Raw genomic sequence first — 27,008 nt, forward strand, 5'->3', positions numbered from 1 at the left:
AAGTGCCATCATTGTGGAAACAGAGCTTTCATGAGGTTGAGATTGCTTGAACATGTTCTCTTATAAGAGAGCTCCTTCTGTTTTCAGATTTTTCTAACACTAGGTAGGTGTGAGTTTCATTAAATGCAGGAGAAAACGGGAAATCATGGTAGAATCTGGGAAGATGCACAGCTCGATCCAGATGACTTCCCAGCTTTGAGGACAGAATTGGGAGTTGGGGTGGGGGCCAGGGAAGACATTGCAAATAGAGGTCATTGCTGCAGTCCCATGATTAGGGCATGCGTGTGTAAATATTCACACATCATACAGTCTCTATGTGGTGCACTGACACTTTCTCTGTGTCAACATGGATGGAGCACAAGACATGCCTTATAATATGTACTCTGAGATGTAGGTGCTATTATCCACATTTCACAGCTGAAGGTAATGGGTCTGTGGAGTAGCTTGTTCAAAAGCACATATCTTGTATGGTATTAGATGGTCTCAAGGCCCTGTGTGAATCTAAGTTTATACCTGTGACATGAAAAATACAGGAAAGTGTCTACTGCTGTTAATAATTATCAGTGTGATTTTAAATGTCTTTTGGAACAAAGCTTGGTAAAAATTAAGTAAATGGCATTGCCTCTGCCCACCGGATGTTTTTGTCCAGACATCCTTTCCTTACTAAACTCTGTAGATCTACTCTTCACACCTGCCTAACTCAGAGGCCTATGCCTGTCTTATCTAAGTGCCCTCCACATTTCACCACCTCTTTCTTTTGTCTTTCTTTTTGAGATGGAGTCTCACTCTGTCACCCAGGCTGGAGTGCAGTGGCGTGATCTCGGCTCACCACAACCTCTGCCTCCTTGGTTCAAGTGATCCTCCCGCTTCAGTCTCCTGAGTAGCTGGGATTAGGGGCACAGCCACCATGCCCGAATAATTTTTGCATTTTTTGTAGAGATGCGGTTTCGCCATGTTAACCAGGCTGGTCTAAAACTCCTGACCTCAGGTGATCCACCTACCTTGCCCTCCCAAAGTGCTGGGATTACAGGCATGAGCCTCTGCTCCTGGCCTCCCACCACCTCTTATCCATAACCACCAGCTTCTCCCCTCCTTCATGGAAATTTCGATACTGAAACTTCTCCTTCGTCCTGGCTACCATGCTCTGTAGGATATCCCAGCAATCTTCCTAGTATCAATTACTCCCTGCCCAGTTCTTCACTGTTCCTCTATAGCCCCCATCACTTCCATTTGCTGTTTTAGTTGCTCACACCTACCCTTGGGTTGTAGACCTCTGGAGGGCTAAAGTATCATTTTATTGACATAATGGTATGTTGCAAAGGGTTCTTGGATAGGGGATCAGGCAACCAGAGTTCCTTTTAGGGCTTGGGCATGAGCTTGAGGGAACTGTGCAGATCCAGCTAAGTTCTCAAGGCCTCACTTGCCTTCCCTTTAAAATGTATGGTTTGGCCTAGATTTTCCTACACATCCTCAGAATAATCAATAATACGATGTGGATATTTCTTTTCTTTCCCTTTTTAAAATTTTTGAAACAGGGTCTCACTCTGCTGCCCAGGCTGGAGTGCAGTGGCGTGATCATGGCTCATTGCTGCCTCAACCTCCTGGGGCTCAAGCTATCTTCCTGTCTTAGCCCTCTGAGTAGCTGGGACCACAAGCACAGGCCAACACACCTGGCTATTTTTTTTTTTTTAATTTTTAATTTTATTTTTAGAGACAGGGGTCTCACTTTGTTGCCCAGGCTGTTCTTGAACTCCTGGGCCTCAAGTGATCTCCCACCTTGGCTTCCCAAAGTGCTGGGATTACAGGTGTGAGCAAGTGTGCTCAGCTAGGATGCAGATATTTCAATTCTGTACACGCAAGCCTTGAATAACTCTGTAAACCCCGAAGGTCAGCCAAGGGTTTCCAGTTATTGTTGCTTGGGTAGCAGGAAGGTGACGAAAATGAGAAAAAATGCATAGTCATCATTTAAGCTACCATAATTGTCTTCCTACAAGTCTACTTCTTTACAGTGCAGAAACACTTGCCATTGTTTTAGATCCATTATCTTTTCTGCCTGGCAAAATACTTCTCACAGCTGAAGGTCACTTTTACAAATATCCCATCTTTTCTGGAAGCAGCCGCAGTGTCTCTTTCCACCACTCCCCAGCAGTTTGTTCCTGCCTTCAGGTAATTATTGTGTTGGTCATATAGATGCATCTATTGCCTTCCAACTGGACAGGTAGGGATTGTTGCCTTTTAACTCCCCCAGTGCTTTTGACTTGATCGGCACTCAATAATAAGTCAATTGATAAATGGATGATGTGATTATTTAAATTTTTCAGGTTATGGGTGCTGTTGGGTCTCCTCTTGCTCCTTTTCCATTCCCGTCTTCTCCTTACTGCTGCAATACCTTTTATGAAAGAGGGATGGATTTTTGAGAGATGGTAATAAATAGGAGGATCTGTAAAAGGAAAGTCAATTGATTTTCTACTATAGTTCCTTTGGGTGGTGTGTGGATGTGATTTGATAAGACCCTGAGATCACGGGATACTGTGCAGACTTGAATTGTGCTGCCCATGGTAGCACTGAAAATCTAAGTGGGCCAGACTAATGGCAGTGTGGGCTCCTGGATTGGATTTCAGAACAGAAAAAAAAGGATATTAGTGGAGAAACTGGTGAAATTCAAATAAAGGACCATTGCTAATGTCTTAGTTTTGACAAATGTACCATGGTTACACGATGTTTTACCTTTAGGGGAAACTGGGTGAAGGGTACATGGAAATGTTATGTATTATTTTTGCAACTATTCTATAAATCTAAAATTATTGCAAAGGACAAAGTTTATTTTTTTAAAAAGTGGGTGGGCCAGAGTGAAAATTTTGAGTTTGGCTAGCAGACTCTTGCTGCGTGAATATTCTCACATCTAGTTATATCCCAACAATTTGTAGAATAGGTTAAAAAAGAGAACTGCAGGGAAGTTTAAAAACTCTCCTGTAAAAGATTCATGAAAAGGCATCAGAAAAAAATAAAAGCAAAACAAATAAAAAGTGAGACTGTGGGCAGCTGGTTGGGGAGGCCTAATATTAAAGGTGGGAAGCCAAGTGGCTGTTCAAGAGGTGGGTCAATGCAGTGATCCTGGGCTCACCATCAGGCTACTGGCTACTTATTTTAGCCCCAAGCACTTGAGTACATTGCTTTGCCTGCATTTGCCCATCTTTGAAATGATCTCACTGAGACTCACAAATAAAGATGTGTAAAATAAAATAATTCCTTACAAAAATCAAGTTTTCCTATTCTCCAAAATTTTGTCATTTTTTGCTCAAGAACAAAAGAGTTCCTCACTTGTGGGCTGGTTATGGTCAAAAACCTCAAAACAGCAAGTCTGATTCTGCATGAGCATTTTCACTTTGCACTTGGCAAGTTTCAGCTTCCTCTTAGAAGAATGTTCATGCCAATGCTAAAGCCATTTGACTTCTAAATATAGTGTAACAGATGTTAATAGGAACTGTATTATTTTCTGTTACACAAAGGGTCTTTCTTTAAAAGCCAGACACCAGTCCAGTTCTGGTTAGGCTCAACCATTTCAATCAAGGTAAATAGGATTTTTTTCCCCCTTTCTCAAGTATTGAAGATTTTGGTATCTTACACCGGATTTTCTTAACTTGACCCATGAACAAGTATCCATGCCTAGATACTAGAGAGATTTGTCAAGGCCAGGCACAGTGGCTCATGCCTTTAATCCCAGCACTTTGGGAGGCCAAGTTGGGAGGGTCCCTGGAGTTCAGTTCAAGACTAGCTCAGGCAAAATGGCAGGACTCTGTCTGCAGGAAAAATTTAAAAAAATTTGCCGAGCATGGTGGCACACGCTTGTTGCCCCAGCTACTCAGGAAGCTGAGGCAGGAGGATCATTGAGCCCAGGACGCTGAAGCTGCATTGATATGATTGCAGCCACTGCACTTCAGCCTGGTTGGCAGATGGAGAACCTATCTCTTAAAAAAAAAAAAAGTTGAATGTGACGTTTCATACATATATCCCTTCTTTCCCCTCTATCGAGTGGTTTCATTCACCTTCAAAGGGTCCAAAACTCAAAAATGGCAAGAAACACTTTTACATACACACCACTCCATCACAAAAAGCCTAAACTATACTTGTTATATTTAGGTTCAGATTCAGTAATCTTAACGTCCAACATTGCAAATACCCAGATACTGGCTGCCTGGTTGATTTCACTTTTTGACCCCACAGCACCCAGCAACTCTGTAGGGCTGCACCTCAATGCGCGTTGGCTTGTAACTATTGCTTTCTCATAGCTGTGGCATTGTCTTCCTTTCCTGAAAACGTGGATTTTCACTTGAGGCACCTTTGTTCATCCAACCTTACCAATTTAAATGATCTCTCAAGAATACCAAAGTGACTCTGGCTCTTCTTGCCCTTCTAGTCCTTTAAAGACTGGCTATGCTTCTTTACAACACAGGCTGTGACCAGTGAGAATGTGGACTTTTAACCCATTTGAATGAGAATGCCTTATGGAACAAGTGATCTTCTGGCTGGCAGAGCATGAAGCGTCCCAAATGCAATTTAAATGTGCGATCCTGGTGTGATTTCAATGTCTCCCTTAAAGAGGCTTAAGCATGAAATTTCTTGGGCTGTTCCTCAAGAGAAAGGTGCTCTACAAATGAAGCCGAGAATATAAATTTCACTTGGTTTCAGATGAATGGACCGAATTATGAGGCTAAAAATGATTCCCTATTTCAGCCCCTTTGGATACTCCTCCCTTCTTCATTTCTAAAATTACTGTGATCTTAACTTCTGGGTAATACTTTAGGTTCTCCAGCAATTTAACTTCCCTTTGAAAATGCACCAAAATCTAAGATTAATGTACCCTTTAATGTGGTTCTCTAACAGAGAACAATGTTAATAGACACTACACAAGAGATATGTAGGGGCGCCCAGGCACATTCCCCCCTCCCTTTTTCAGTAGTAGTTATATGATCAAATATAATACTAAAAGACTAAATGCTTGTGGCTCTTTTATATATATTTAAAACACACAGTAAGAACATAAGAACATCTCAAGTCATTTAGAAGGTAAAAGGGGGTTATCAACCAAAATCTTTGGAAATTTCGTAAAATTTAAATATCTGCAAATAGTCCAACCAAAAACCAAAAAAACCAAAACAAACAAACAAACAAAAAAAAAACACCCCAACATTTGGCTATGGAGGGCACTTCACATGTGAACCAAATGGCATTATAACATTTTCCTTCAACTAGTCACTAAACCCAATTAGTAAGAATACAAGAGCAATATTGGAGACATCCCCAAATACCACGTACTTGATTAGAACATTCTGTTATGAAGTGCTCAGCTACCGCGGGCTTTCCTTTACATTGCATACATTACATTTCTACAGTGCAATGTTGAAATAGCCTCCAAATTTTGCAAAGTAGATTGATGTTCATCCTACAAAAATATTAACTTACAGTACATAACACTGAATAATTTTATTCTGTACATTTTTTTTCCTTCCATAATAGTTGACACACGTCAGTTTGTACAAGTTAGAAAAAACATCTGGTTGTTTACATCTGGATTAATAGTCAACAGAGGCAACCAGAAGTGGTGGGGCGGGTGTAGTTCGATAAAGTATAAATACAGTGTTAATATTAACTGTGGTTAACAATATTCAGCTTTTAACAAAGCGATACAAAATAAATCATCTTAGATTTTTGACTGAAAAGATCTAGCTGAGACTGTTCTGCCAAACAGCCGACCAACTGATGCAAAAGGTTAAGGCTGACTTGACTTAGCAACCTGCAGCACAACCGAAAACATTGGTGCAGTTCAGAGCTCTTCAAATGCATAGCTTCAGTGTTACACACACATTAATTATATTCCTTCAATTAGTTAATCCTCTAGACAGTTTTCTTTTTGTTTTGCATGCATCCTGTTCCATTTTCATTAAGGGCATCTCTTCCTTGATCAATCATGTGCTTTGCTTTTCAATTTGTTTTGTGATTTTTTTTGTATGTTTTGTTTGTTAAGCTGTCAATACCTCCAACACTTGGAAAATGAAATATAGATGCGTTTTACTTACAGAAGAGAATCATAGCTATATGGACAATGCAAAATGAAATGAAACAAGTGTCAGAAACAGTTTATAAAAATGGCACATTTATTGCTACAGAACGGTCATGTACATGACTTCATCGAATAACTACAGATGGGAAACAGGTAATGGCCTTGACCAAGCTGGGTTTGTTTTTGTCTTGAAGGAACTCCAGCACACAACCTGTTTGGACACTTCTACAAATCAGAAATACACCAAAAACATGAAAAAATCGAGGCACTCAGCCACACATTGAAAACAAGGTGTAACTGTTTATCTTTTTTTTTGAAATGTTTTCCCTTTTTTTCTTTTTTTTAACAATTTTTTTAAGTTTTTAATGCTGCAGCTATGTGTACAGTCGCAAAAAATTTCCCCGCTGCGACCTACAACTAAAAAAAAAACAAAAACAAAAAACAAAAAACAAACAAAAAAGCTACCCATACAGTTTCATCTTGGTAACACATGGTAAAATAACATCTTTTAAATAGTAAAATAAAGTAACAAACTTTTACTCATAATGATTCCAAAAATCTACAAAGAAGAAATATTCAGAATCTGACAATTTTTTTTTGTAATATTCATGGTATAAAAGGATTGCTCCTGCGAAAAATAAGCCAAATATATTTTTTATTTTTAAATTTAGTTTTTTTTCCTACTAGGGTGTACTACAGTCTATTTTATAGCAAAAGAGCACTAGACAAACAAAGCTTTATAACAAAAAGCCAGGCACTGATACATGGTAAATCTCTGCTTTTTTTTTTTTTTTTTTTTTCTTATCTTCACTTAATTGCATCACAAGTAACAAGAATGAAAAAGGCCACAGTTCATATATTTTCACCATTACATATGTCTATAATACTTGAAATGAGTATGGCAAAACCAGCACTGCACAAAGATGAGTCCACTTCAAGTCCCATGAGAAAGAGCATGTCTCTAAAGAAAAACAAACAAAACCAAAGCAAAATAAAAAGAGAGGCCTAAAGGCCTTGGTGCCCCATTGTGTTGGAATTCATCATATTCCATCTTGACTTTTTTGCTTCCAGTCAGCCAGCAGACTAAATTTTTGTGCTTGTTTATGCTGAAATTGATTCATTCCTGACTCAAGTTCACTTTTGGACACAGATCATATTCTGCCTGTTGGATGCAAAAGATGAAAATCCTCTTAACTCCAAGTCTTGGTTCGACTCCCTCCCCACTCCCCAACCCCTCATCAAAATCAAGATCACAAAAAACAAACAAAACAAAACAAAACAAAAACAAAAACAAAAAACCTCAGAAATAGGAAAAAGTGAAAAACAAAAAGGAATCGGAAGACTGAATCAGAACCAGTTGCACCACTGGGTGGACTGACAGTTGTATAAACATTAGTGTTCCTTGCAGCTACACAGAAGACAAATGGTAAAAATTTCTAGATGAACAGATCCCTATTCTGCATATTCATAAATTACTTGAATGTGGAGGTGGATCAACTGTTCCAAGTTGCTTTTAAAGTCCGAGTTTCTGAAAGAGATCCCCAGCCTAAGTGTTGTCATATGGAGTGTAGTATGGACCCTTCTGAAACGTTTGTATAGTACTTTAATCTTAACTGTCTTCCGCTGAATTTCATTTGAAAATCCAGTGCAGGATACCAATATCTTACCTGGGTTTGATAATTACAAAACAACAACAATAAAAAACACACTAAAAAGGCCACATTCCCTTTTTTCTTTTTCAATGGGGATACAACCCAATTAATATGGGTAGGTGCAGATTGTGTTTCTCCACCAAGCAAAACCTAGCGAGCAGCTTCCGGTGGCCATTAGAATTTTCAGTTATTTCCAAAGGGAATTCAACAATAGAGGTATTGCATTACTGAGTAATGAATACATCAAAGCTGGTGAACAATAAATTGCAGCTTTTACTCTGAGTGAGAACAAAATATAAAGCACCAATTTAAAAAATAATCAAAGGACTACAATTTACTTTTTTGCTTTGTTTACAGATTTGAAAAACTTTAATTCAGCTCTATTAAGCACCTTTATGATAACATGTATCAAAAGTGCCATTCTTAAAATGTACATCAATGCAGGGAGTGTTTCCAGTTCCCTAAAGAGTAAACACCATATTTTCTTCTGTACACGTATCCTGAATGTGATCAGAGTATACCTGCTTCCTATATAATATTGTTCCTAGGGATACCCGCCTTGGTAGACTATACAGAATGAGTGCAGAATGTACCACTAAAAGGAAATCTTTAACATACGGAGGGAACAAAGTACACATGGTTTTCATTATTCAGGGAGGAGGGGAGAGTATACATTATTGTCTTCCATGCCCTTCTCTGAGCCTCTTTGTTCATACATTTCACAGGAAAGTCCCAAAATAACTTTTCATGAAGTTTGATTTCTGCTATTCTCCTAAGGTTTTAATCCACCTCCACATTTTAGGAACTTATCAACAAATCAAAGTTATTTTAGTTTTATCGCTACTGAACATATTTACAGTTTTTCAACACACACACAGCTAATCAAAATGTTTATGGGTTTGTGGTAACTATCTTATTTGTTCTTACATTTTCAGAAATGAACATAAAATTCTGATTCTTGTAGCTCACTATTTCATTTAAATGAGACTTCTTTTTAAACCACACAGTTAAAAAAAAACAAAAACTGATACAATGTATTAAAACACATAATAACAAGAGTCTACATGTAAAAATATAACTTTTACATACACAATTTCAAAATAATGATACGTTTGCCATTTGTTGCATAAAATTTACAAATGTATTTCATTACTATATAACTGGCAAAACAGGAGAACAGATGGAACATTTAGACCATTTCAATGGATTTATGGCATTTACTCAGTGCTGATAGGTGGAAAAACTACTTGAACAGGGATTTTTTTTTTCTTAATACATGCCAAGAATTGTGTGGCTGTAAAAATAGAAACGAGTTAGAGACAAAAGGATGCTGACAAATACTTAACTAGGAGCACTATTTGTTTACTGCACTATACACCAAAGTCAATCATTATAAAGATTCACGATGGAAGTTGGTTCAATTGTGCCCAGACGTCAAAGCTAGCTATCTGATGAGTCGCTGTGCCATAGCTTGATCTATGTTTCTATCAAATATGGTAAGTATAAACTTCATTCATACTGGCCAGAGAAATACTGCACTACCCCTCCTCAAAAAAGTGCAACTTAATGCTTTAGGACTTATAAGGCTTGTTATAATGCTGCATGATGATTGAATATTGGCATTTTTCAGATGAAGGAGGAGGCAGTTAAGTCATCTACATTTTAGTAAACCCATTTTGAAAAAAAAAATCAAGAAAGCAACAAAATCAATCAGCTCTGTCACACTACTTGCAATTTTCTCATTTGACGGTTTTTGAACTTTACTTGTTTTTTTTGTTTTTGTTTTTTTCCAAAAATCTGACCATGTATTCAGAAACGCCTCACTGCACACTACTTCGGCTACACAGGTAGGTAACACTTTAATCATTTTGTTAAATCACAGCCACTTTGATTATGTTATGTTTCCGATGATATAAACATTGGAAGGCACAGTGGTAACATTGTAGCATTCTAACCTTGTACCTCTGAAAATCCCAGAATAGGGTCACAAATGCAACATTACAATTCAGACAAACTCTTTTTGCCATGTCTTGGTAATGCTGCTTGTAATATCTACACATGATGTGACTTTTAAGTCCTGTGTTCCCAAAAGACTGGAGAAACAACTTTCTACTTATTTATGAATGAGAAGCAACATCAGGGTCAGCATTTCATCCTGCACTACCCCTCTGGAAGCAGAGTTGGCACTACAGGTTACGATAACAAACCAGGGAAAGGGACAGAAATAAGACAAAAAAAAAAAAAAATCCGTATTTACAGTAAAATCTTTCTTTTAAAAAAGTTAATCAGTACTATTTTTTTACAGGAGAAAAAAGTCTGAAACAAATGAACAAAAGCTTACCATAGTCACTAAATTTTTAATATATATTTATATATATATTTATATATATATTTGTCATAGGTCTATAAGATCCATCTGTTCCTCCTACCCTAAGGAATGGCTAATGTCATCACTTCGTTGTCATCAGGACGTTTGCTGGTTTTGTTACTAGGGCAGCCGAGCTTCCCCTAATTCAATATCCAGTAATTATAAACACTAGCTGACTTGAATACCAACAAAAACGTTCATGTAGTTTTCTTCAGAAGTACACTTTTTCATTATTGCAAGTTTACAATTTTTTTTTTAAATTAAATATTTTTTTTCAGACTTACAAATTAATTATATTTTTTTTTTTCCAAAAGAAGTTTAGGCACAAATGCATTGTTCCACAGTGTGGAAAGATTGCCGTTCAGTCTCTGGGCTGTGTCTCAGCCTGTACATACTGCTTTGCACATTCTGAATGATATGTTAAAGAAAGTCGTCCCTCAAGTTGCACTTTTTTCTTTCTTTTTTTTGTTTTTCTGTTTTTTGATAATTGGGAATGCTGAAACCTCTTGCGTCTGCGATTCATAACTACTCAGACTTGTCTTATATTACAAAAAAGGGGGTTAAGGAGAAGTGTTTATGTGGGTTTAAGATAATACAGCTGTTAAGGAAGTGGTCTCTTGTTTTAATGAAGCAATGTGGCAACTTGGACCTGAGAAAGGAAAAAAGAGAAAAAAAATTCATTAATATATTTGTAACAGAGGGAGTGTGCTGCTTCTTTTTTTTTTTTTTTTTTTTTTTAATTCTTTTTCCATGAAAGAAAGTATCTGTCAATTTGGGTAAAATTCACTTTTATAGCTGATACACTGGTGACAGTTACAAATGATCGGTTTCAGAAATGTTGAAAACAAACTTGCCCTTTTACATCTGTCCCATGTGATTCGATGCGTCTCCCATTCCAGGGTGTGGGCCGGCCAAGGAGAGTGGGGGAGGCTCTGAGGACACCTTCTCTTCCTCCCTTCTTTTCAGACATGCAGCTTTCGGATTCAGATTCCTTTCTATGGAGGATTAAAGCACAGGACCTTTGTTTAATGCTGAGGCTTCTGGCAGAGGGCAGCAATGCACTCTTCTTGCGTGTCTGACCTTTTTCTCAGTGTTTATATTACAGAACAAAAGGAACAGTTACTACGTACTGTGGCAATCCATTTGGTCAGTCACTAGTAAAAGCTGAACTGCATATGAGTGTGTACAGCCACTTTACAGTAAGCAAAGGTTGGTAAAGCAAATAAACTAAGCTCCAATTACTGAAAGGATATAGGGAAAGTTGCAATATAATCTTAGTTATAAGAATCCTACAACTTAATTACAGGAGAAAGGGATGCTGCCTTACTTAAGGATTTAGACACAGTCTGCAATGGAAGCAATTCTTTGGAATGACGCTTGAAGGTCTACTGTCTGCCACTGCTCAAGGCTGGCATGCCCATCTCAGCTTGTGCCTGCCACAAGCTCCTCATGAGTTCTGCAAGGAGGCTGGCCTGCACTGACCTCGGACTTGCTGCTCCAGACTGAGGATGACCGCCACCGCCTGGTGGAGGATCAGGAGCTTGGTCTGGGGCTTGTCACTCTTGAGGTGGAGCTGCACCATGCGGCCGAGCTCTTTGAAAGCCTCGTTGATGTCACGGACCCGCAGGCGCTCTCGGGCGTTGTTGGCCATTCTCCGCTCCTTCTCACGCTCCGCCTTCTGCTCCGGTGTCAGGTCCTCATCGTCATTATTGCTGTGGGACAAAAGGGATGCAACATTTTCTAATGGTGTGGGGAAAAAGAAGGTGTCTACATTGTTTTCTTCCAGAGTTTTCAGGGAACTTTTCCATCTTATGCCATGTCTTTGGCAGAATTTTTATATCCACTGGACCTTGCAACTTGGCTGTGACAGTTCACAATACACAAGATACTTGGTTTTCTCACAGACATTAAACCCAAACCAAACAGGTGAGAGTGACGTAGATTAAAGTTAGAGTGCGGAGTGTGCCCATACTGATACAGGGGGGCAGAAAGGAGAAACAAAGCTTTTTTTATTCAATGGTGTTACACTCTGAAAAGCAGGCGTTCACCAACTTACGCTTAGCATATGCTGCATAACCATGCTTCAGAAAGACTTTATGTTTATACTTCATTTTTTTAATATAGAGAAAACCTTTCATACCGTGACATCTGAAACCTAGGGGAAACAAGTAATTGAAAAATGATTTTGATAGGTCAAAAAAACACAAGGCAGCTTAACAGGAGTAAGAAGAAAGGCCCATATGTAAGACACCAGAGCAGTGGGAGTGAAGACAGTGAGGCTTTTATCCAGGTATCCCCATTACCTTGCTTTGAAGGCCTGGTCAACCCACTATGTAATTCTCATTTTCTCTATGTATGAAATAAAAGGTTAGGAAAACATGACTTCCATGCTCTTTAATCTTATAGATGTTTATGATCCCCAGAACAAGTTTGGGAAACCTGAATTGATATCAGCCATGCAAAACGATTAAAAAAACCAAACACCTACAGCTTATGAATGATCATGACCTCATTGTGAGTCAAAAATGAAGCCAGAAAGCTGGGTGCAGTGGCTCATGCCTATAATCCCAGCCTGGACAATACAGTGAGACCTCTTCTCTATAAAAAATAAAAAAAATTAGCTGGGCACAGCGATGCACACCCGTAGTCTCAGCTATTCAGGAGGCTGAGGTGGGAGGCTCACTTGAATCTAGTAGGTGGAGGCTGTAGTGAGCTGTGATAAGGCCACTGCACTCCAGCCTGGGCAACAGAGCCAGACTCTGTCTCTTACCAAACAAAAAAAAAAACAAAAAAAAAAAGCCAAATGCTAATTTCTGATTGTGAAAATGAAAATATTCCATAATTCATAACAAAGACATGGCTAGGCCCAGAATAGTCTGAAGAGAAAAGATTGGTTCTGTCCGTTTCTGGGTGTCACAGTGACAAATTAGAAACTTCCCAATGGAAGGCAAAGAGGATGATGAGCCACCTGGAAAGCAGATCACATGAGGAAACCTTCATGGCAGCACGGCTCCAATATTCCAAGAGCTATCATGTGAAAAAGAGAGATGTGCACGATGTCTTGTCTCAAGAAGGCAGAACGGCATGTGCTACAAAGCTCCGAATGACTATTATGAATAAACGTAAGTGAGGATTTTCGGGGGGCTTATGAGAGATACAAAAAATGAAACAAACTTCACTGAACATCAGTAGACTTCCCATCACAAGAAACTCCATGGAAGTGACTAACAACCTACAGGGTAATTTCACACATCAGAAATGTTCACAGAATAAAGATGATTAATCACAACATTTTGGAGTTGGAAGATGTGGGAAATTATCTAGTCGATTCAATGTATACTTAATGAATGCTGGTTTAAAATTTATGACTCTGGTCTTCCATTTTGGAGAATCTCTGGGTAACTTCCAAGTGGCAATAAGGACCAATTACACTTGAGAAGCTCCAATCAATCAAAAGTGAGAGTGGTATTCCTGGGTTGCAAGTACACGTTGCACATAAAGATGATGCACGAGTCAAGAACACTTGGGTGAAGGAGAAAAGTTAGGGGCAAGGAGGATGACACCACAGAAGGACGCTGTAAGACCAGGCTCCTCTCTCTCCATAGCATAAGTGCCTTCCCAGAAGGCACTGTCTGCCACAGGTGTGTATGGTAAACAGGCAACTCAACTGAATCCACTGGAAAAGGCCCTCTTTCTCTGCCTTCTACCGATCCCTCCTCTGCCCTCATCCCCGACTGCTGCCAATGCCAAGGAAATCAAGTAACAATTAATTCACTCCTATATTCTACTATGCAAATAGGCTGTAAAAAGCAAAAGAAAACAGTCTCTGCCAGGCCTGTCCGGAAGCTAAGCATTTGGGTGATATTTTTATACATCCAACATGTGCCACACCTTACACAAAGGAGACTGGAAAATGGGAACTTTTCTTCCAAATGTTTTCAGGCCAATAACCAATTAGAATTGGTTATTCACTTATAAATAAACTGGTTATGCAAATAAAACTGCCTAGATTTGAAAGGCACTGCCTTGTAATACAGTTTTGGAGGCATACAGAAGTAAATGTCATAAGAGTGACCTTTTTAAATAAGAAGGTTCTCAACAGCGAGTGAAAATGTTGTTCTGAAACATCAAAGGGTCCATTAACATGCATAAGTTTGGCCACAGTAAGTTAAATTATCAAGAACTGACTGGTCTAACACAGAAGTTATTAAAGGTATGAAATTCCCTCCTTGGGATTTCTTGCCAAAGTGGCCAAGAATCAGAAAACGATGAGGAAGGAAAGGGGTTATCTAGAAGCATTTGGCATTTTTAAACTTCTGGCAGAACATGGAATTCATATAAGTAATTACGAAGGTAACGTGAAGAGGCAGCATGTTCTTAATTCACAAAAGATTCCAAATAGAACCTTGAGAACCACAGCCTTTAGATGGAAAGTTGTAGTCTTAGGACACTTGGTTGAATTTGTGAATAAAAACAACCCAAGGGAACTGAGGTAAACTACATGGGTGCTGGTATTCAAACACCATCTGATTACCAGATTCAAGTTCAAGGAGATATAGATTCGAATTTAAAGATAGCAGATATTTAAGAAAACCAGACAGAAGCTATTTTCCTGCAGTTGTGTTTTCTGCAGAAAAGAGTGTCCAGGAGGAAAAACCATTAGCAATTTAGGTATTACTCATACACATCTGCATGTTTAGGATAAATCTAGGAAATCAGTATTTTCTCACTTTAGAGGTAAGAAAAGAGTTATAGTTGGCACATACATCAATTGAGTTTTTAACACGGCTACAATCTCTTTTTAGAAATATTATAGACACAACATTTCTGACCAAATTTGTAGAATAAGTATAGTTTTAAAAATAAACTGTACTTGAATCAGATACAAATTGTTTTCACTGTGTGTCATTAGCATTGGGTCCAGATTCATAAATGCCAAAACATTTTAGGCTCCACTAGAGTACAGGTATCTTAAACGATACTTTTAGTACTTCTAGAGTAGGCCTTTAATTTTCTTTTCAGCTGTAAATCTACCTGCCAGGAAAAAACTGAATAGTTTCTTCCCGTTCTGTTCACTTCATCAAAGTCCAATAAAGGAATTAAATGAAGCGACAGTATTATATACTGTTACCTAGATCTTGACCTAGTAATTGATTTGATATCCTTCTTGTCGTCATCTAATTTCTTGTCCTCCGAAGATTTCGTGTCTTGCAGGTTCTCATCGCCCTCGTCGTCGGATTTGATCTCAGAGCTGCCAGAGGAGACACTCTGCCCCTGTAGTCCTGGTGGCATGCCTACAGAAAAAGAGGAATCAGGTGATACGTACACCAACATCTCACTGCCTGCACACCAGATTGCAAGGCTGCCAGCAGACAATTCATACCGCTGAACTGTGATCCTTCTGTCACTTTTTTTTTTTCCTGCTATCTGTTGAAGTTTCAAAAAATGCACCTGCAGAAACAAGTTTTCTCTGCATTGGCTCTAAGGTTAAATTCTATTTTGCAATCTTTTGGAGTAGATGGTAATTTCACTGTCTACAAAACATCAACTTAATTGCAATGAAAATCATAATCATGAAAATCACACAGCCAATGTTCTGATTAAGAACCCAAGTAAATATCAGCTATTATATTGAGTTTCTTCCATATGCAATGATTTAATAGGAAAATGTCCTTAAAATATAATTCCCAGGGAGTATGCTAAATATGTGCAGTCAAGACTTCAATAGGTACCCTAATGATATTCTGAAATTAGGCTTCTCTTATTCTCAAGGAGTAATCAGCATTTTAAAATGGTACATATGGAAGGCAGTTTGCTACTCATTTTAGAAATTTCTAGCTTTATCATTGCTCAACTTTCCAAGTCACACTGCATTTTAAAACACGATCCTAATGTAATAAATTTTTTAAAGGTAGAACTGTATCTGTCAAGTATTCCCCCTTATTTGTAATCTGTGTATTCTAGAACCTTGCCACTCAAACTTTGGTCCATGTGGCCTCATCACCTGTGAGCCCATTAGAAATGGACAATCCCAGACCTACTGAAGCAGAATCTGCATTTTAACAAGATCCTCAGGTTGTGCTTATGTGCAGTCTGAGAAGTACAGATTTCGGACAAAGAGGACAAAACCCAAAGGCTCTTGATAAGAAAGGTCCTGGCCAGGTGCAGTGGCTCATGCCTGTAATCCCAGCACTTTGGGAGGCTGAGGCACATATATCACTTGAGGTCAGGAGTTCAAGACCAGCCTGGCCAACATGGTGAAACACTGTCTCTACTAAAAATATGAAAAATAGCCGGGCATGGTGATGCATGTCTGTAATCCAAACTACCTGGGAGGCTGAGGCAGAACTGCTTGAACCTGGGAGGTGGAGGTTGCAGTGAGATCGCACCACTGCACTCCAGCCTGGGCAACAGAGTGAAGCTCTGTCTCAAAAAAGTCCATAAAATCATACTATTCATATAAAATGGGCAGACATACTCATACATAAAATTGACACTCAGATCTGTACAATGTTGAACAGTTGAAAAAATGCCCACATGTATTCCTGTGGCAATGTTATCATTTTTATATTAAACGTGAAGGGACTAGAAGATGTTATCTAAGTGCCTCCTAGTCAGCTGGCCAATAGCAGCCCAACTTCCTGGGGTCATGAAAAGCTACTCACAGTCACTGCTATGAGGCAATCATTAGAGGGCTAGATGACTCAAGAGCGAAAATCATGCAACTGCAACCAAGCTCCATTTTTAAAATGCACCTATATTTCCTTCCATCTGAAACAACAACAACAATTTCCTTCCTTCCTATTCATTTGGAAATATCATTTTCAGGCCACAACTAACCACATTAGAGGACCTGAATGAGAAAAATGTGGAAATAGCTAAAATAAAATTTCCTCTCGTCAGTCTGTGGCCTCATTCCTGGCTGATATAGGACCAGGATTTCAGAGGATGTTTGAGGAAAACAGTCTCTGGAGAAACATGATTAGCGGGTGAAGTTCTAAATACTTTCCCATTTCCTTACCATTTTTGTGCCCAATTTGATTCTTGGGTTTCTGCCAGTGCTTCTTGAGGGATGAACACCAAGAGGCTGGGTATCAATACTGGGCCTATTGTGAAAGTGAGGTCAGAAGTGCCCTGGTGAGGCCAACCTACCTCTGTAAGGGTCCTGGGGTGGGTTCAGGTCAGGGGAAGTCGCAGACTGGACAGGAAGCTGTGGGACTGGAACCTGGTTTGGCAGAAGAGAATGGCTGCCTCTCAGGGCGACACCATCTTCACGATGGGTCCCCACCTGAAAGGGGCGAGAGGAACCAGAGAGGTGAGCAGGAACCAGAGGTGTGACTGCTATTTCCAGAGGCCACGAGGACCTTTTTTTGAAAAGCAGGCTGGCTTTTCAAAAACCATACTCCCAAACTCATTTCACTAGAGGGCGCTGAAGGACCGCACATGCACCTATAGTTCCCGGCGAAAACACTTAACACTCAGTAAGACGCCGTGCTGTACATTCAGTGACAAATATGGCAGAGTAGCTCAGGCAGGTAAAACGTCAAATTGTCTCCCAGGGTGCTGCAGTGGAGCGCACTGATTCGTACCCATCTGTCTTCTATCATGTCCGCCAACAGATCTGACAATTATCTTAATGCCCATATGCTTAATTGTGGGCTTCTCAATTCCCCCATTGCTATCGGAAATCCTACAGGAATTTCAATTTGGCATTCGACTTTCATTTCAGGGGATAAGATTCTCAGGCCTGCCATTTTTTTTTTCCATAATGCCAGCTAAGCCTCTGACAGCGGAAGCTACAGCGGTATGGGACACAGCCTCTGCTTGGTACAAATATAATAAAATGTCACCTGGCTTTCCAAAACTGGCAGCCCATTCCAAATTAATGTTTACTGTATTTCATCAGCTGCTGAGTTTCAAATCCAAAGGGGGATGGTTTCTGCCAATGCCACCACACCGGAAAATGTACCAATAAAGGTTTTATTAAACACACCAGTAATGCCATCATTGCCATGCAAGGATGTTTGGACATTTTTCCATTTTTTCCCTCACTATTCTGATCCTAGAAAGACACCATATTGTAAATACTCTCGATGCTTCCAAAAATAAAATTATAGAGTACAGCATGATTACTTGATTAAAAAAATACTGCTGAGCTTTTTATTAACTACTGCTATCTACTCTAGGGTCCAGAGACACTGAACTTGCGGCACTGAGACAGCAACTGCCTACTTTATAGCATATGCCTTCAAGCAAAAACATTAAGCATTTATAAACTAAGAGGACAATGAGTAGTTCACATTTTCTTTTCTATTTCCAAGTATTTTCTTAGCCTATGGTTAAGTAAGCATTTACACAGGACGGTGAGTCTAAAACACAAAAAATTAACCATACATTTATACTGCTATGAATCAGGTTTATTTTTTTCCAGTCAAAAATATGAAACCAGAAAGGAGAATCTTCACTCTTTTGTTACCAAAATATTTTAAAAGGGTATTTCCAAAGAATGCATCAATAATAAGAATCTGAACCAACAACAATCAAATTCACAGGACCTAATAAACACATGCTATTTAAAGGCAGGTATGTATTGTAAGTATCGCCTACAATATTTTGCTTTTTACTGAAAATATATTTAAGTAAGTGATCCTGAAATATGCCATTTTTATATTCATGTGTACGTGCGTGTGGTGTGTGTGTGTGTGTGTGTGTGTGTATATATGCACTCCAAAATATTTTTTTTAAATTTTGGGTGGAAAGGATCACATAAATCATAAATCATATTGTTTGGATTCAAAATACAGCAAGAATAGGAAAAGACTTGAGGCTTATGAGCATCAGGAAGTATCAATAAGTGTTTCAGCAGAGAGAGGTGGGAAGTCCAGCACTGCTGCCCGGTGCCTGTGTCGCAATACAGAACTTTCTGAATGGTGGTTATGTGGCCTCTATGGGGTGCTTCAAATGTACTGAGACTGGTATCTCCCAAAGCAGCCCATTCCATTTTTACCACAAATTGGCCTCTTTATAGATTTCACTCACTGATCCTAGAGCTCTATGGCATTAAGTACAGACCTTTTTTCAAAAAAAACATATTCAACCCTGTTGCCTGCCACACCACTCCTTTTCTCCGTGACTGAAGTCTGCTTCAGTCTGCAGGCAGACCACGCCCACCTGCTCCTGCAACCATTTGTAACTGACTCTCCTATATATTTTAATTTTTATTCAGAAGAGTGATAGCTATTTTCCATTGAGGTGTTGATTTGCTGTTTTTATATTCATGCATTAGAAAATGGATTCAATCAATGATTATCCTTTCAATCTAAGATGTCAACTTGTAAGCATGAATTTTTACAGGCCTTGATAAAATGGTGGCTCTTTATGTCTGTCAATCAATATCTAAATAATTCTTTGTGCTGATTCGTATTTATTTATGTTCCCAATGGATGTAATTTCTTGAATTTCCACAAAGGATGACTCTAAGTCAAAATCACTGAAAGTAACCACAGATTTGAGCATAGAGGAGAAGTATACTCCTATTTCAGAATCATTAACCCTCTCAAGACTTATTTGCAAGCATCTATGACATATCTTAAGGTTAATGTTTTGCTTTTTACTTAAAATATATTCAGTTATTGATCTTGACATTTTTTTCTTCTAGATCACATTGAGGTAAGTTCTTAAAAGAGGAAAAGAGAACCCACGGAATCATACATGACAACTGGTATATAACAGGTACATAATAACTGCAGACAGAATCGTGTGTTTTGACCGAAAATACTTGCATGTTATATAGAAAGAATAGCCTGTGTAGTTCAAGAACCCTCAAAACTCAGGCTATCTTCACTTACGATGATCTTTGTCTCTGTTTTGTTAAAATCCATTTAATTTTAAATCTTTCTTCTATACAATGACTGTAAACTCTTAAATATTACAAATATATTTGAGGATATAGTTGTTCCAACTACATTTTTGTTTGGATTTTAGGCCCATATGTTACCTAACTCCATCTATTTTCTATAGATCATGTTAGATCATCTCAATATCAATCATTTTCCATAAAGAATGATAGAGACAAAGTTGTTCTGATGCTTTTGTTTTTTAAAATTTAATTTTTTTTTTTTTTTTTTTTTTTTTGAGACAGTCTCGCTCTGTCGTCCAGGCTGGAGCCTCTGCCTCCCAGGTTCAAGCGATTCTCCTGCCTTAGCCTCCCAAATAACTGGAATTACAGGTGCCCACCACCACACCCAGCTAATTTGTCATGATGTTTTAAGACTTCCCTTGTAACTGTGTCTATTCCAGGTCATATGAATGACCTCGGATAGGTCCAGAGCCATGTAATAATGAGCTTGATCTCCAGGATGGGATCAATTCCATTGCCCTTGGCTGTGGAATGGTATTCCAATTTGAAGAATTGGCTTGGCTTTGCTTGTTTCCTTGGCCACAGATGGCATGTTCTAACCCTGTTTACTTCTCTTTCAGAAACATTATTTCTGGTCACATGAGAGACAAGGGAAGAAACACGGTGGATGGTCAGCACAAATCCATCACTAGAATAACACAGAAATAGATGGAGAAACCCACACTGTTCTCTGTATATACAAGGGTCAGGGATTGTCCACTGGCATTAAGGTGGCCCATTCATAGGATGACCCATGTCTGCTTCAAATTGAGCTGGGCCATCCAATGATCTTGGCATTCTGAACTTCAATACGTCACAATGTGACTAGGAAAAAGGAGATTCCTGCAAATCAATTCTAAGAATGACATTTGGTCCCTATTTTTAGAAAATCTGTACTTCGTTAAAGCCCTATTTTGATAACCTTTTCATAGAGATAACAGTAGTCTAAAGTTAAAAGCCAGCTTATGAAAAGTTAATTAATACTCATTGTAAATGTGAATCTTTTCATAGTCATGTATAATGCAGTTTTAGTGATAGCTATGCTAAAAGAAGTGAAATTTAAAAATTATTCAATGATTATTCATTGATTGATCAGAGCATGCATTCAACAAGCATTTTCTAATCTAGCCCATGCCTGTCACTTTGTGAGACACTGGGGACAGAATGAGAAATAACTCAGATGTGGTCCTGGTTTTTGTGGAACTCATAATGATTCTTGGGCGGATTTTTGTACACTGATCAATTTAGTGGGGCAGTTTTAATAGTAAGGAAGAGAAACCTATTTGAGATTGTTCAAATAAAAGGAGATTTATCATAAAGAGTTTTCTGTAGCTTAGGTTTTAGACTCAGAGAGCTCTTGGGAACCGAATGACACTCCTTGCCTTTGCTGGGCTAGTCAGCCTCTCTCCTCTCTCTGGGGGCACCACTGCTTCTCTTCGGCTTCTGCTCTCTCATGAGGACATATTGGACTCATTCTTCATGATACCTCATGGTGCATTCCTTCTGGTTCTGTACCTGCTGCTGATTTCCTCTTTGTCTTCGTATTTCTAAGCTTAGAATGCCAAGATCATTGGATGGCCCAGCTCACTTTGAAGCAGACATAGGTCATACTATGAATGGGCCACCTTAATGACAGACATTTTCCTGGTCCAGAGAGCTACAAAGGAGGAAGGGGAGACAAGATCATGTAGTCCAAACACAGCCAGCTTGGCCTGTCCCATCCACATTTTGGCTGGTACGTGTAGGTGTAAATATCTGAGTTACACTGTATATTAGGTCAAATTATACTCAAATTCCAACACATCTATTTAAATTCTCCTGTGTGAATTTGTCATTGGATATAATTGTCATTAGATATGCAATAATTATTTTGAATCATGTAAGCACCATATAATTTTAAATAACCTTAGTTTCCAAGAAAGGGCTTGATAAACTGATAGAAGCACTTTTAAATCATAGAACTTAGACATCAAGGGCTCAGAGGACCTTCGTTATATATCAGTTAGGTCAGACTCTTCATTTTACAAAGAAAGCTAAGGTCAAGAATGGTGAAGTGACTTAAGATCTAACTTTAGATGTTTAGTTAGAGATCTAAAACAGATTTTGAACTCAGAAAACTTACAACACTGAACAATTATATAGGAGAGGGGAGCAGAGTTAGGGGGCAAGAGGGGTTTATTTCCCAGAGCTTTTGTTTTAAAACAGTGCACGTGTGTGTGTGTGTGTGTGTGTATGTCCATACATGCACATACACACCTAGGTACAAGCATATGACATACATATATATATATACATATACAGATATAGGAAAATCATTTCCATTTTCTTTATTGTAGGGGGGAAATCATAGTTCATTAACTCAGGCCAAGGCCAAGATGTCTAACTAAATTATAAAATTTAATATTTGCCACGATCCCTCCAACATAAACAGATTTAAAAGACATGCAGATTCAAATTAGGTGGTTGTTGGCAAGGCTGTTTTTATATGGAGATGCATTCAGCATTGTGGTAAATATCCTTGTCCTTATCCTCTAGCTAACAACAAACACCACAAACAAAAAAGACATTCAATATTTTTGCTCTCTTTGTTTCCAGGGAGTATTGTGAAAGTAATTATTCTGTTGTATTTAAGAGGCCTATTTCATGGATGGGAAAATGTATTAAATTTCATTTGGCAGTTATTCAATCCTAGTTAATGTTATCTCCAGAGATAACTGCTTCAAAACAGGCTTTCAGACCCCAGTCACTTCTATTCTACCATAATCCTTCTAAAAGAGTATAGAATGGGAACTTTAGGAAACTTGTCACAGTTTCTAGACCAAGTGATAACGACACAAAACTGGATATACTATTATAAACATTTTGGTACATCAAAATTAAAGTTTGCTGTTAATGACATCTGGTTTCCAATTTTGGACATAGGTTTTTTTGTTTGTTTGTTTTTAGAAAGAAGAACAACAAAATGGGACAAAGACAGAAGTCCTGGTAACTGTGACTTACTGTTACTTTTCGCTCTTGTTTTTCCATTAACACAAAAGAAAAGCTGATGTGTTTTCACTGTAATTAGAAACCCATTGATACAGAAAACAGTTTTGGTGTCTGAACTGTAATCTCCCCATGAAATATCAATTATACATGACAGTTGTAGAGTACTAGATTTCAGTTACAATTATCTGGCCAGACCTCTGTCATATTAGAGGAAAGCAAACTTATTTTCTCAAAAGTGCAAAACACCATTTAGTACAAAAGTGCATCTTTTAAAGAGGTGGGAGGCGGCCATGCAAACTTCTTTAATGGCTCACAGATGGGAACTTGGAAATTCATGGAATGGCAGCAGTAGACAGATACTGTGAGGAACAACACTAGAGGCACAGAGGCTCTGCAGGAAACAAGACCTACCTCTAATAACCACCTGTTGTGGGAGAAAGAGCTCACATCTGGGACACTCCAACCACAAACATAATTTCCATATTTCTCAGTTTAAAAAATTATCAGATTGTTTTTCTTTAGTACACGTGATTAAACCTTTAAGAGACTTTTCATTTACAGCAGATCTGGATTCAATTCTTTTGTTTGGATTTTTATTTGATTCTTAACATGTTTGTTGGGAGAAGATTTCATAACTGTCTTGAGAACACCTACATTGTTTTCCAGAAACATCATAGCTTCACTTATGTTCTGTATGAAATGTAAGGTAATTCCTTATTGTGTAATTCTTGGAGATTTATTTAGTATTTATTCTCCAGATAATAAAATAATTTTCAAGAGGATTTAAACATGAGCTAAATGATCCTGACCTTGGCAGTGCTTGCCTATCATGCGATCAGCTGGGCTGAAACTCCCCTGGATGTTCACCAAAATGGTTAAATGAATGATTCGGTGATACAGTTCAAGAAATGCAAATGGATGTGAGCCGACCTCAGTTCATCTTTCTTGTAGTAACTCATACGTTCCATCTATTAAAACTGTTTCATTTATCTTTTCTGTGTCTCCACCCCACACCCTCAATTCTCAACATCATTTTCCTATAGTGGAAACCATAACTGGATGGAGCTCACCTAGGGGGACAGTGGCAGGAGATTAACAGAGCCCATTCCTCTATGTCTTCCTTGCTCCACGTAGCAGGCTAGTAAGTAGGTGGTATGGAACTAAAGTTAATCCATCCTAGTGAACCAAACATATCTAGCACAGAGAGTATGGAGAAGTCTAGCAATTATGTGTAAACAGCTTCTGTTTAAAGGAAAAGACAACTGGACACTTGATTTACACTTGGAATTCTGAATGCCTGAAGTGCAAGCATACCTGTGAGAGTGCAGTCATGCTGCTCACCTCCACACACTTTTTAGCCAGTCCAGGTGACCCATACCTAAGGATCCCTAGGGATTTACCATTACCAACTGGCCTTTATTTTTTAAATGCTTTTCTTGTTATTTAAGTAACACATGCTTATTGTAATATATTTGGAAAGAGAGCAGAAGTGTAAAGAAGTTCACCTAAACTAATGAATCATTTCTTCCCCATCACTTTCTAAATACTCATCTTTTAAATGCAATATTCTCTCTCCATCAGTTGATCCCTTGCAATATTAAGGCTTCAGCCTGGCTCTTGCCTGCTGCATGGATTCAGTCTAAGAGGTCCACCTTGTGCCAATGCATCCTTCACCTAGACTCCTAGGACCAATGCAGTTCCCTCCTATTTTTATATTCCTCACTATTAATGTTCAATTACCTACGCATGGCCTCTCATCTGCTGGGTTGATGCCCACATCACTAAGGCTTGAGCAAAGCCCTCCCTGCTCTGTCTGCTGGGCTGGTTTTTTTCCCAACTCACCAACTGCTTCTCTTTTATTAAAGCTCCACAGATCCCCTTACTCTCTGACCCTTCTGGGCTGAGTGGTTCTCCAGAAATCTCTACTTTCTCGTCACCTCATTGAGCTCACTATGCATTACAGACACCACCCTTAAAACACATTCAAGGTCATTGCTGAATGGTGCAGGGCATAAACTTCAATAAGTTTGTTTTGCTGCCATTCGTGAAGCCTATACTTGTCTCCATTTGTGAGCATCCCATCTCAAGGACAGGAACTGCACAGGTCACTGCACAGGAGTGCAATAGTACAATGTGCAATTAGATGCTTAGTAAATTATGACACACATTTTATGGATCTGTGAGACTATGTCTGAAATCTAAGGCCTTTGATATTGTCAAATATACATTTAGCATGTTTCTATCAAATAATAAACATTTCACTTAATTTGACAAGCACCTTATGAAAGTGTACTATATGCAAGACACTACATGGGCATTTGCAGGGAAAAATAATAAAAGACAGACATGTCTATAACTTTGCAGGCACTGATTTTTCTTTTTTTCTTTTTTAAGATGGAGTCTTGCTTTGTCACCCAGAAAGGAGTGCAGTGGCATGATCTTGGCTCACTGCAACCTCCGCCTCCTGGGTTCAAGAGATTCTCCTGCCTCAGCCTCCCCAGTAGCTGGGATTACAGGCATGTACCATCACGCCCAGCTAATTTTTGTATTTTTAGTAGAGGCGGGGTTTCACCATGTTGGCCAGGTTGGTCTCGAACTCCTGAACTTGTGATCCTCCCACCTCGGCCTCCCAAAGTGCTGGGATTATAGGCGTGAACCACTGCGCCTGGCCCAGACACTGAAATTTTAATGGTGGGATAATATAATTACTATACAAGGCAAAATACGATGAATGTCATAAAAGAGTACAAGGTCATGTAGGGTTTTAAAAAATGATGAAGTCATACCCATTTGGGAAACCAGGGACTACTTGAAGAAGAACATGGTATTTTAGGCAGGTTTTGAGTAGATGGGTAGAATTTTGATACAGCTTATCCAAATGTATTTTTTAAGAGCTGATGCTTAACACAATTAAATAACATCCCAACCTTAAGTGAAAATTTCATTTTACATCAATAAGTGGCATGATTTAGATACTGGGTATGTGTGAAGAAGCAAGCAGCAAAGGACTGTGTGTTAACATGTGTTTTCATATTGTCAGACTACATATTTCTGACAAAAAGCAGATTTTTGTAAAGCCCTTTGTGAAGCTCAATGGCTTTGCTACAAAGTGAACAACACAGGGCATTTTGGACACAAATGATACCTCACTGTATGTGTGTATTATTGGCCCAAATGATTCACTCTTATTTAATTGCCATGAAGTCTTTCATCTCCCAGCTATACAATAATAGTTTCCATATGACTAGTGGCTCTGCTATAAATAAGATCAAAAGCAGAAGAAAGGATTTAATAAAAGAAAATGACATTAAGAGTAGCATTAAATCAGGGGGAAAATACCAATATCCAACTCTTTTTTTTTTTTTTTTTGAGAATAAAGCACCCAGAGTACTAAGTAGCTTCCCCAATATCTCATGAAAGGTCTTTTTACAAGCAGTAGGTATATGCAGAACCCATCGTGTGCACGTTAGAGTGGCAATGATTAAGTTGTGAGGGTGTGTGAGAGGTAGAAGGCAGAGTGTCCCATTTAGAGTCAGGTAGGAGAACAGGTAATAGACCAAACGGCTAATTTCACATGGTAAAGAATACAACTGCAATGTGTCAATGGCAAACGTCCACCCATTTCTCTGCCCTTTTCTGTTCTATTTGATGGAGAAAGACTTTTTGGTAATCCAGAGTTTTTCAGAGAATCATAACATTGCTCAATGCCTGTACATGAGTTCTGAGAAAGGAAGTTTTTTTTGGCAAGGCACAGTGACTTGATATGAAAAGCCAACTTCCCAAACAAATTTTCTTCTAGTTCTTAAAAAAAAAAATACAATGTTAATCTCTATTCCTGACTGGATAAACAGCTGCTAATAACCTCCAGCTCCCAGGGGAGGAGGCTTATTTCCTTTCATCTTCAGACTGGTGGATACCTGACGTGCACTGGCCTTTAGTGGTTCCACATGCTTTTTGCTTTGCTTTTTTTCCAAACTGCTTCAATATGGGTCTTGCCAAGTTGAGTCTCTTTTCCCCCTTTCCCTTCAATTGCATCCAAAA

General features: G+C 38.7%; 1 protein-coding gene across 38 annotated transcripts in view; it reads right to left on the reverse strand.

The window, feature by feature from the left end:
• Positions 1-6,127: 6,127 nt before the first annotated feature.
• Positions 6,128-27,008, reverse strand: part of TCF4 (transcription factor 4) — a 366,024-nt gene continuing 345,143 nt past the window's right edge. For 26 of the 38 annotated variants that reach the window (XM_021930149.2, XM_021930143.2, XM_021930146.2 and 23 more), the window contains 5 exons: positions 17,234-17,369; positions 15,213-15,375; positions 11,564-11,793; positions 10,936-11,076; positions 6,128-10,730 (listed from right to left, as the gene is read on the reverse strand). In XM_021930149.2, the coding sequence (XP_021785841.1) occupies positions 10,940-11,076; positions 11,564-11,793; positions 15,213-15,375; positions 17,234-17,369 (666 nt within the window). In that variant the 3' untranslated portion in view covers positions 6,128-10,730; positions 10,936-10,939. The remainder of the gene's footprint in view (positions 10,731-10,935; positions 11,077-11,563; positions 11,794-15,212; positions 15,376-17,233; positions 17,370-27,008) is intronic. The other 12 variants (XM_021930171.2, XM_021930148.2, XM_021930140.2 and 9 more) reach the window with 3 other exon arrangements.

This window comes from Papio anubis, chromosome 19, assembly GCF_008728515.1.
Source record: "Papio anubis isolate 15944 chromosome 19, Panubis1.0, whole genome shotgun sequence".
Taxonomy (NCBI): Eukaryota; Metazoa; Chordata; class Mammalia; order Primates; family Cercopithecidae; genus Papio; species Papio anubis.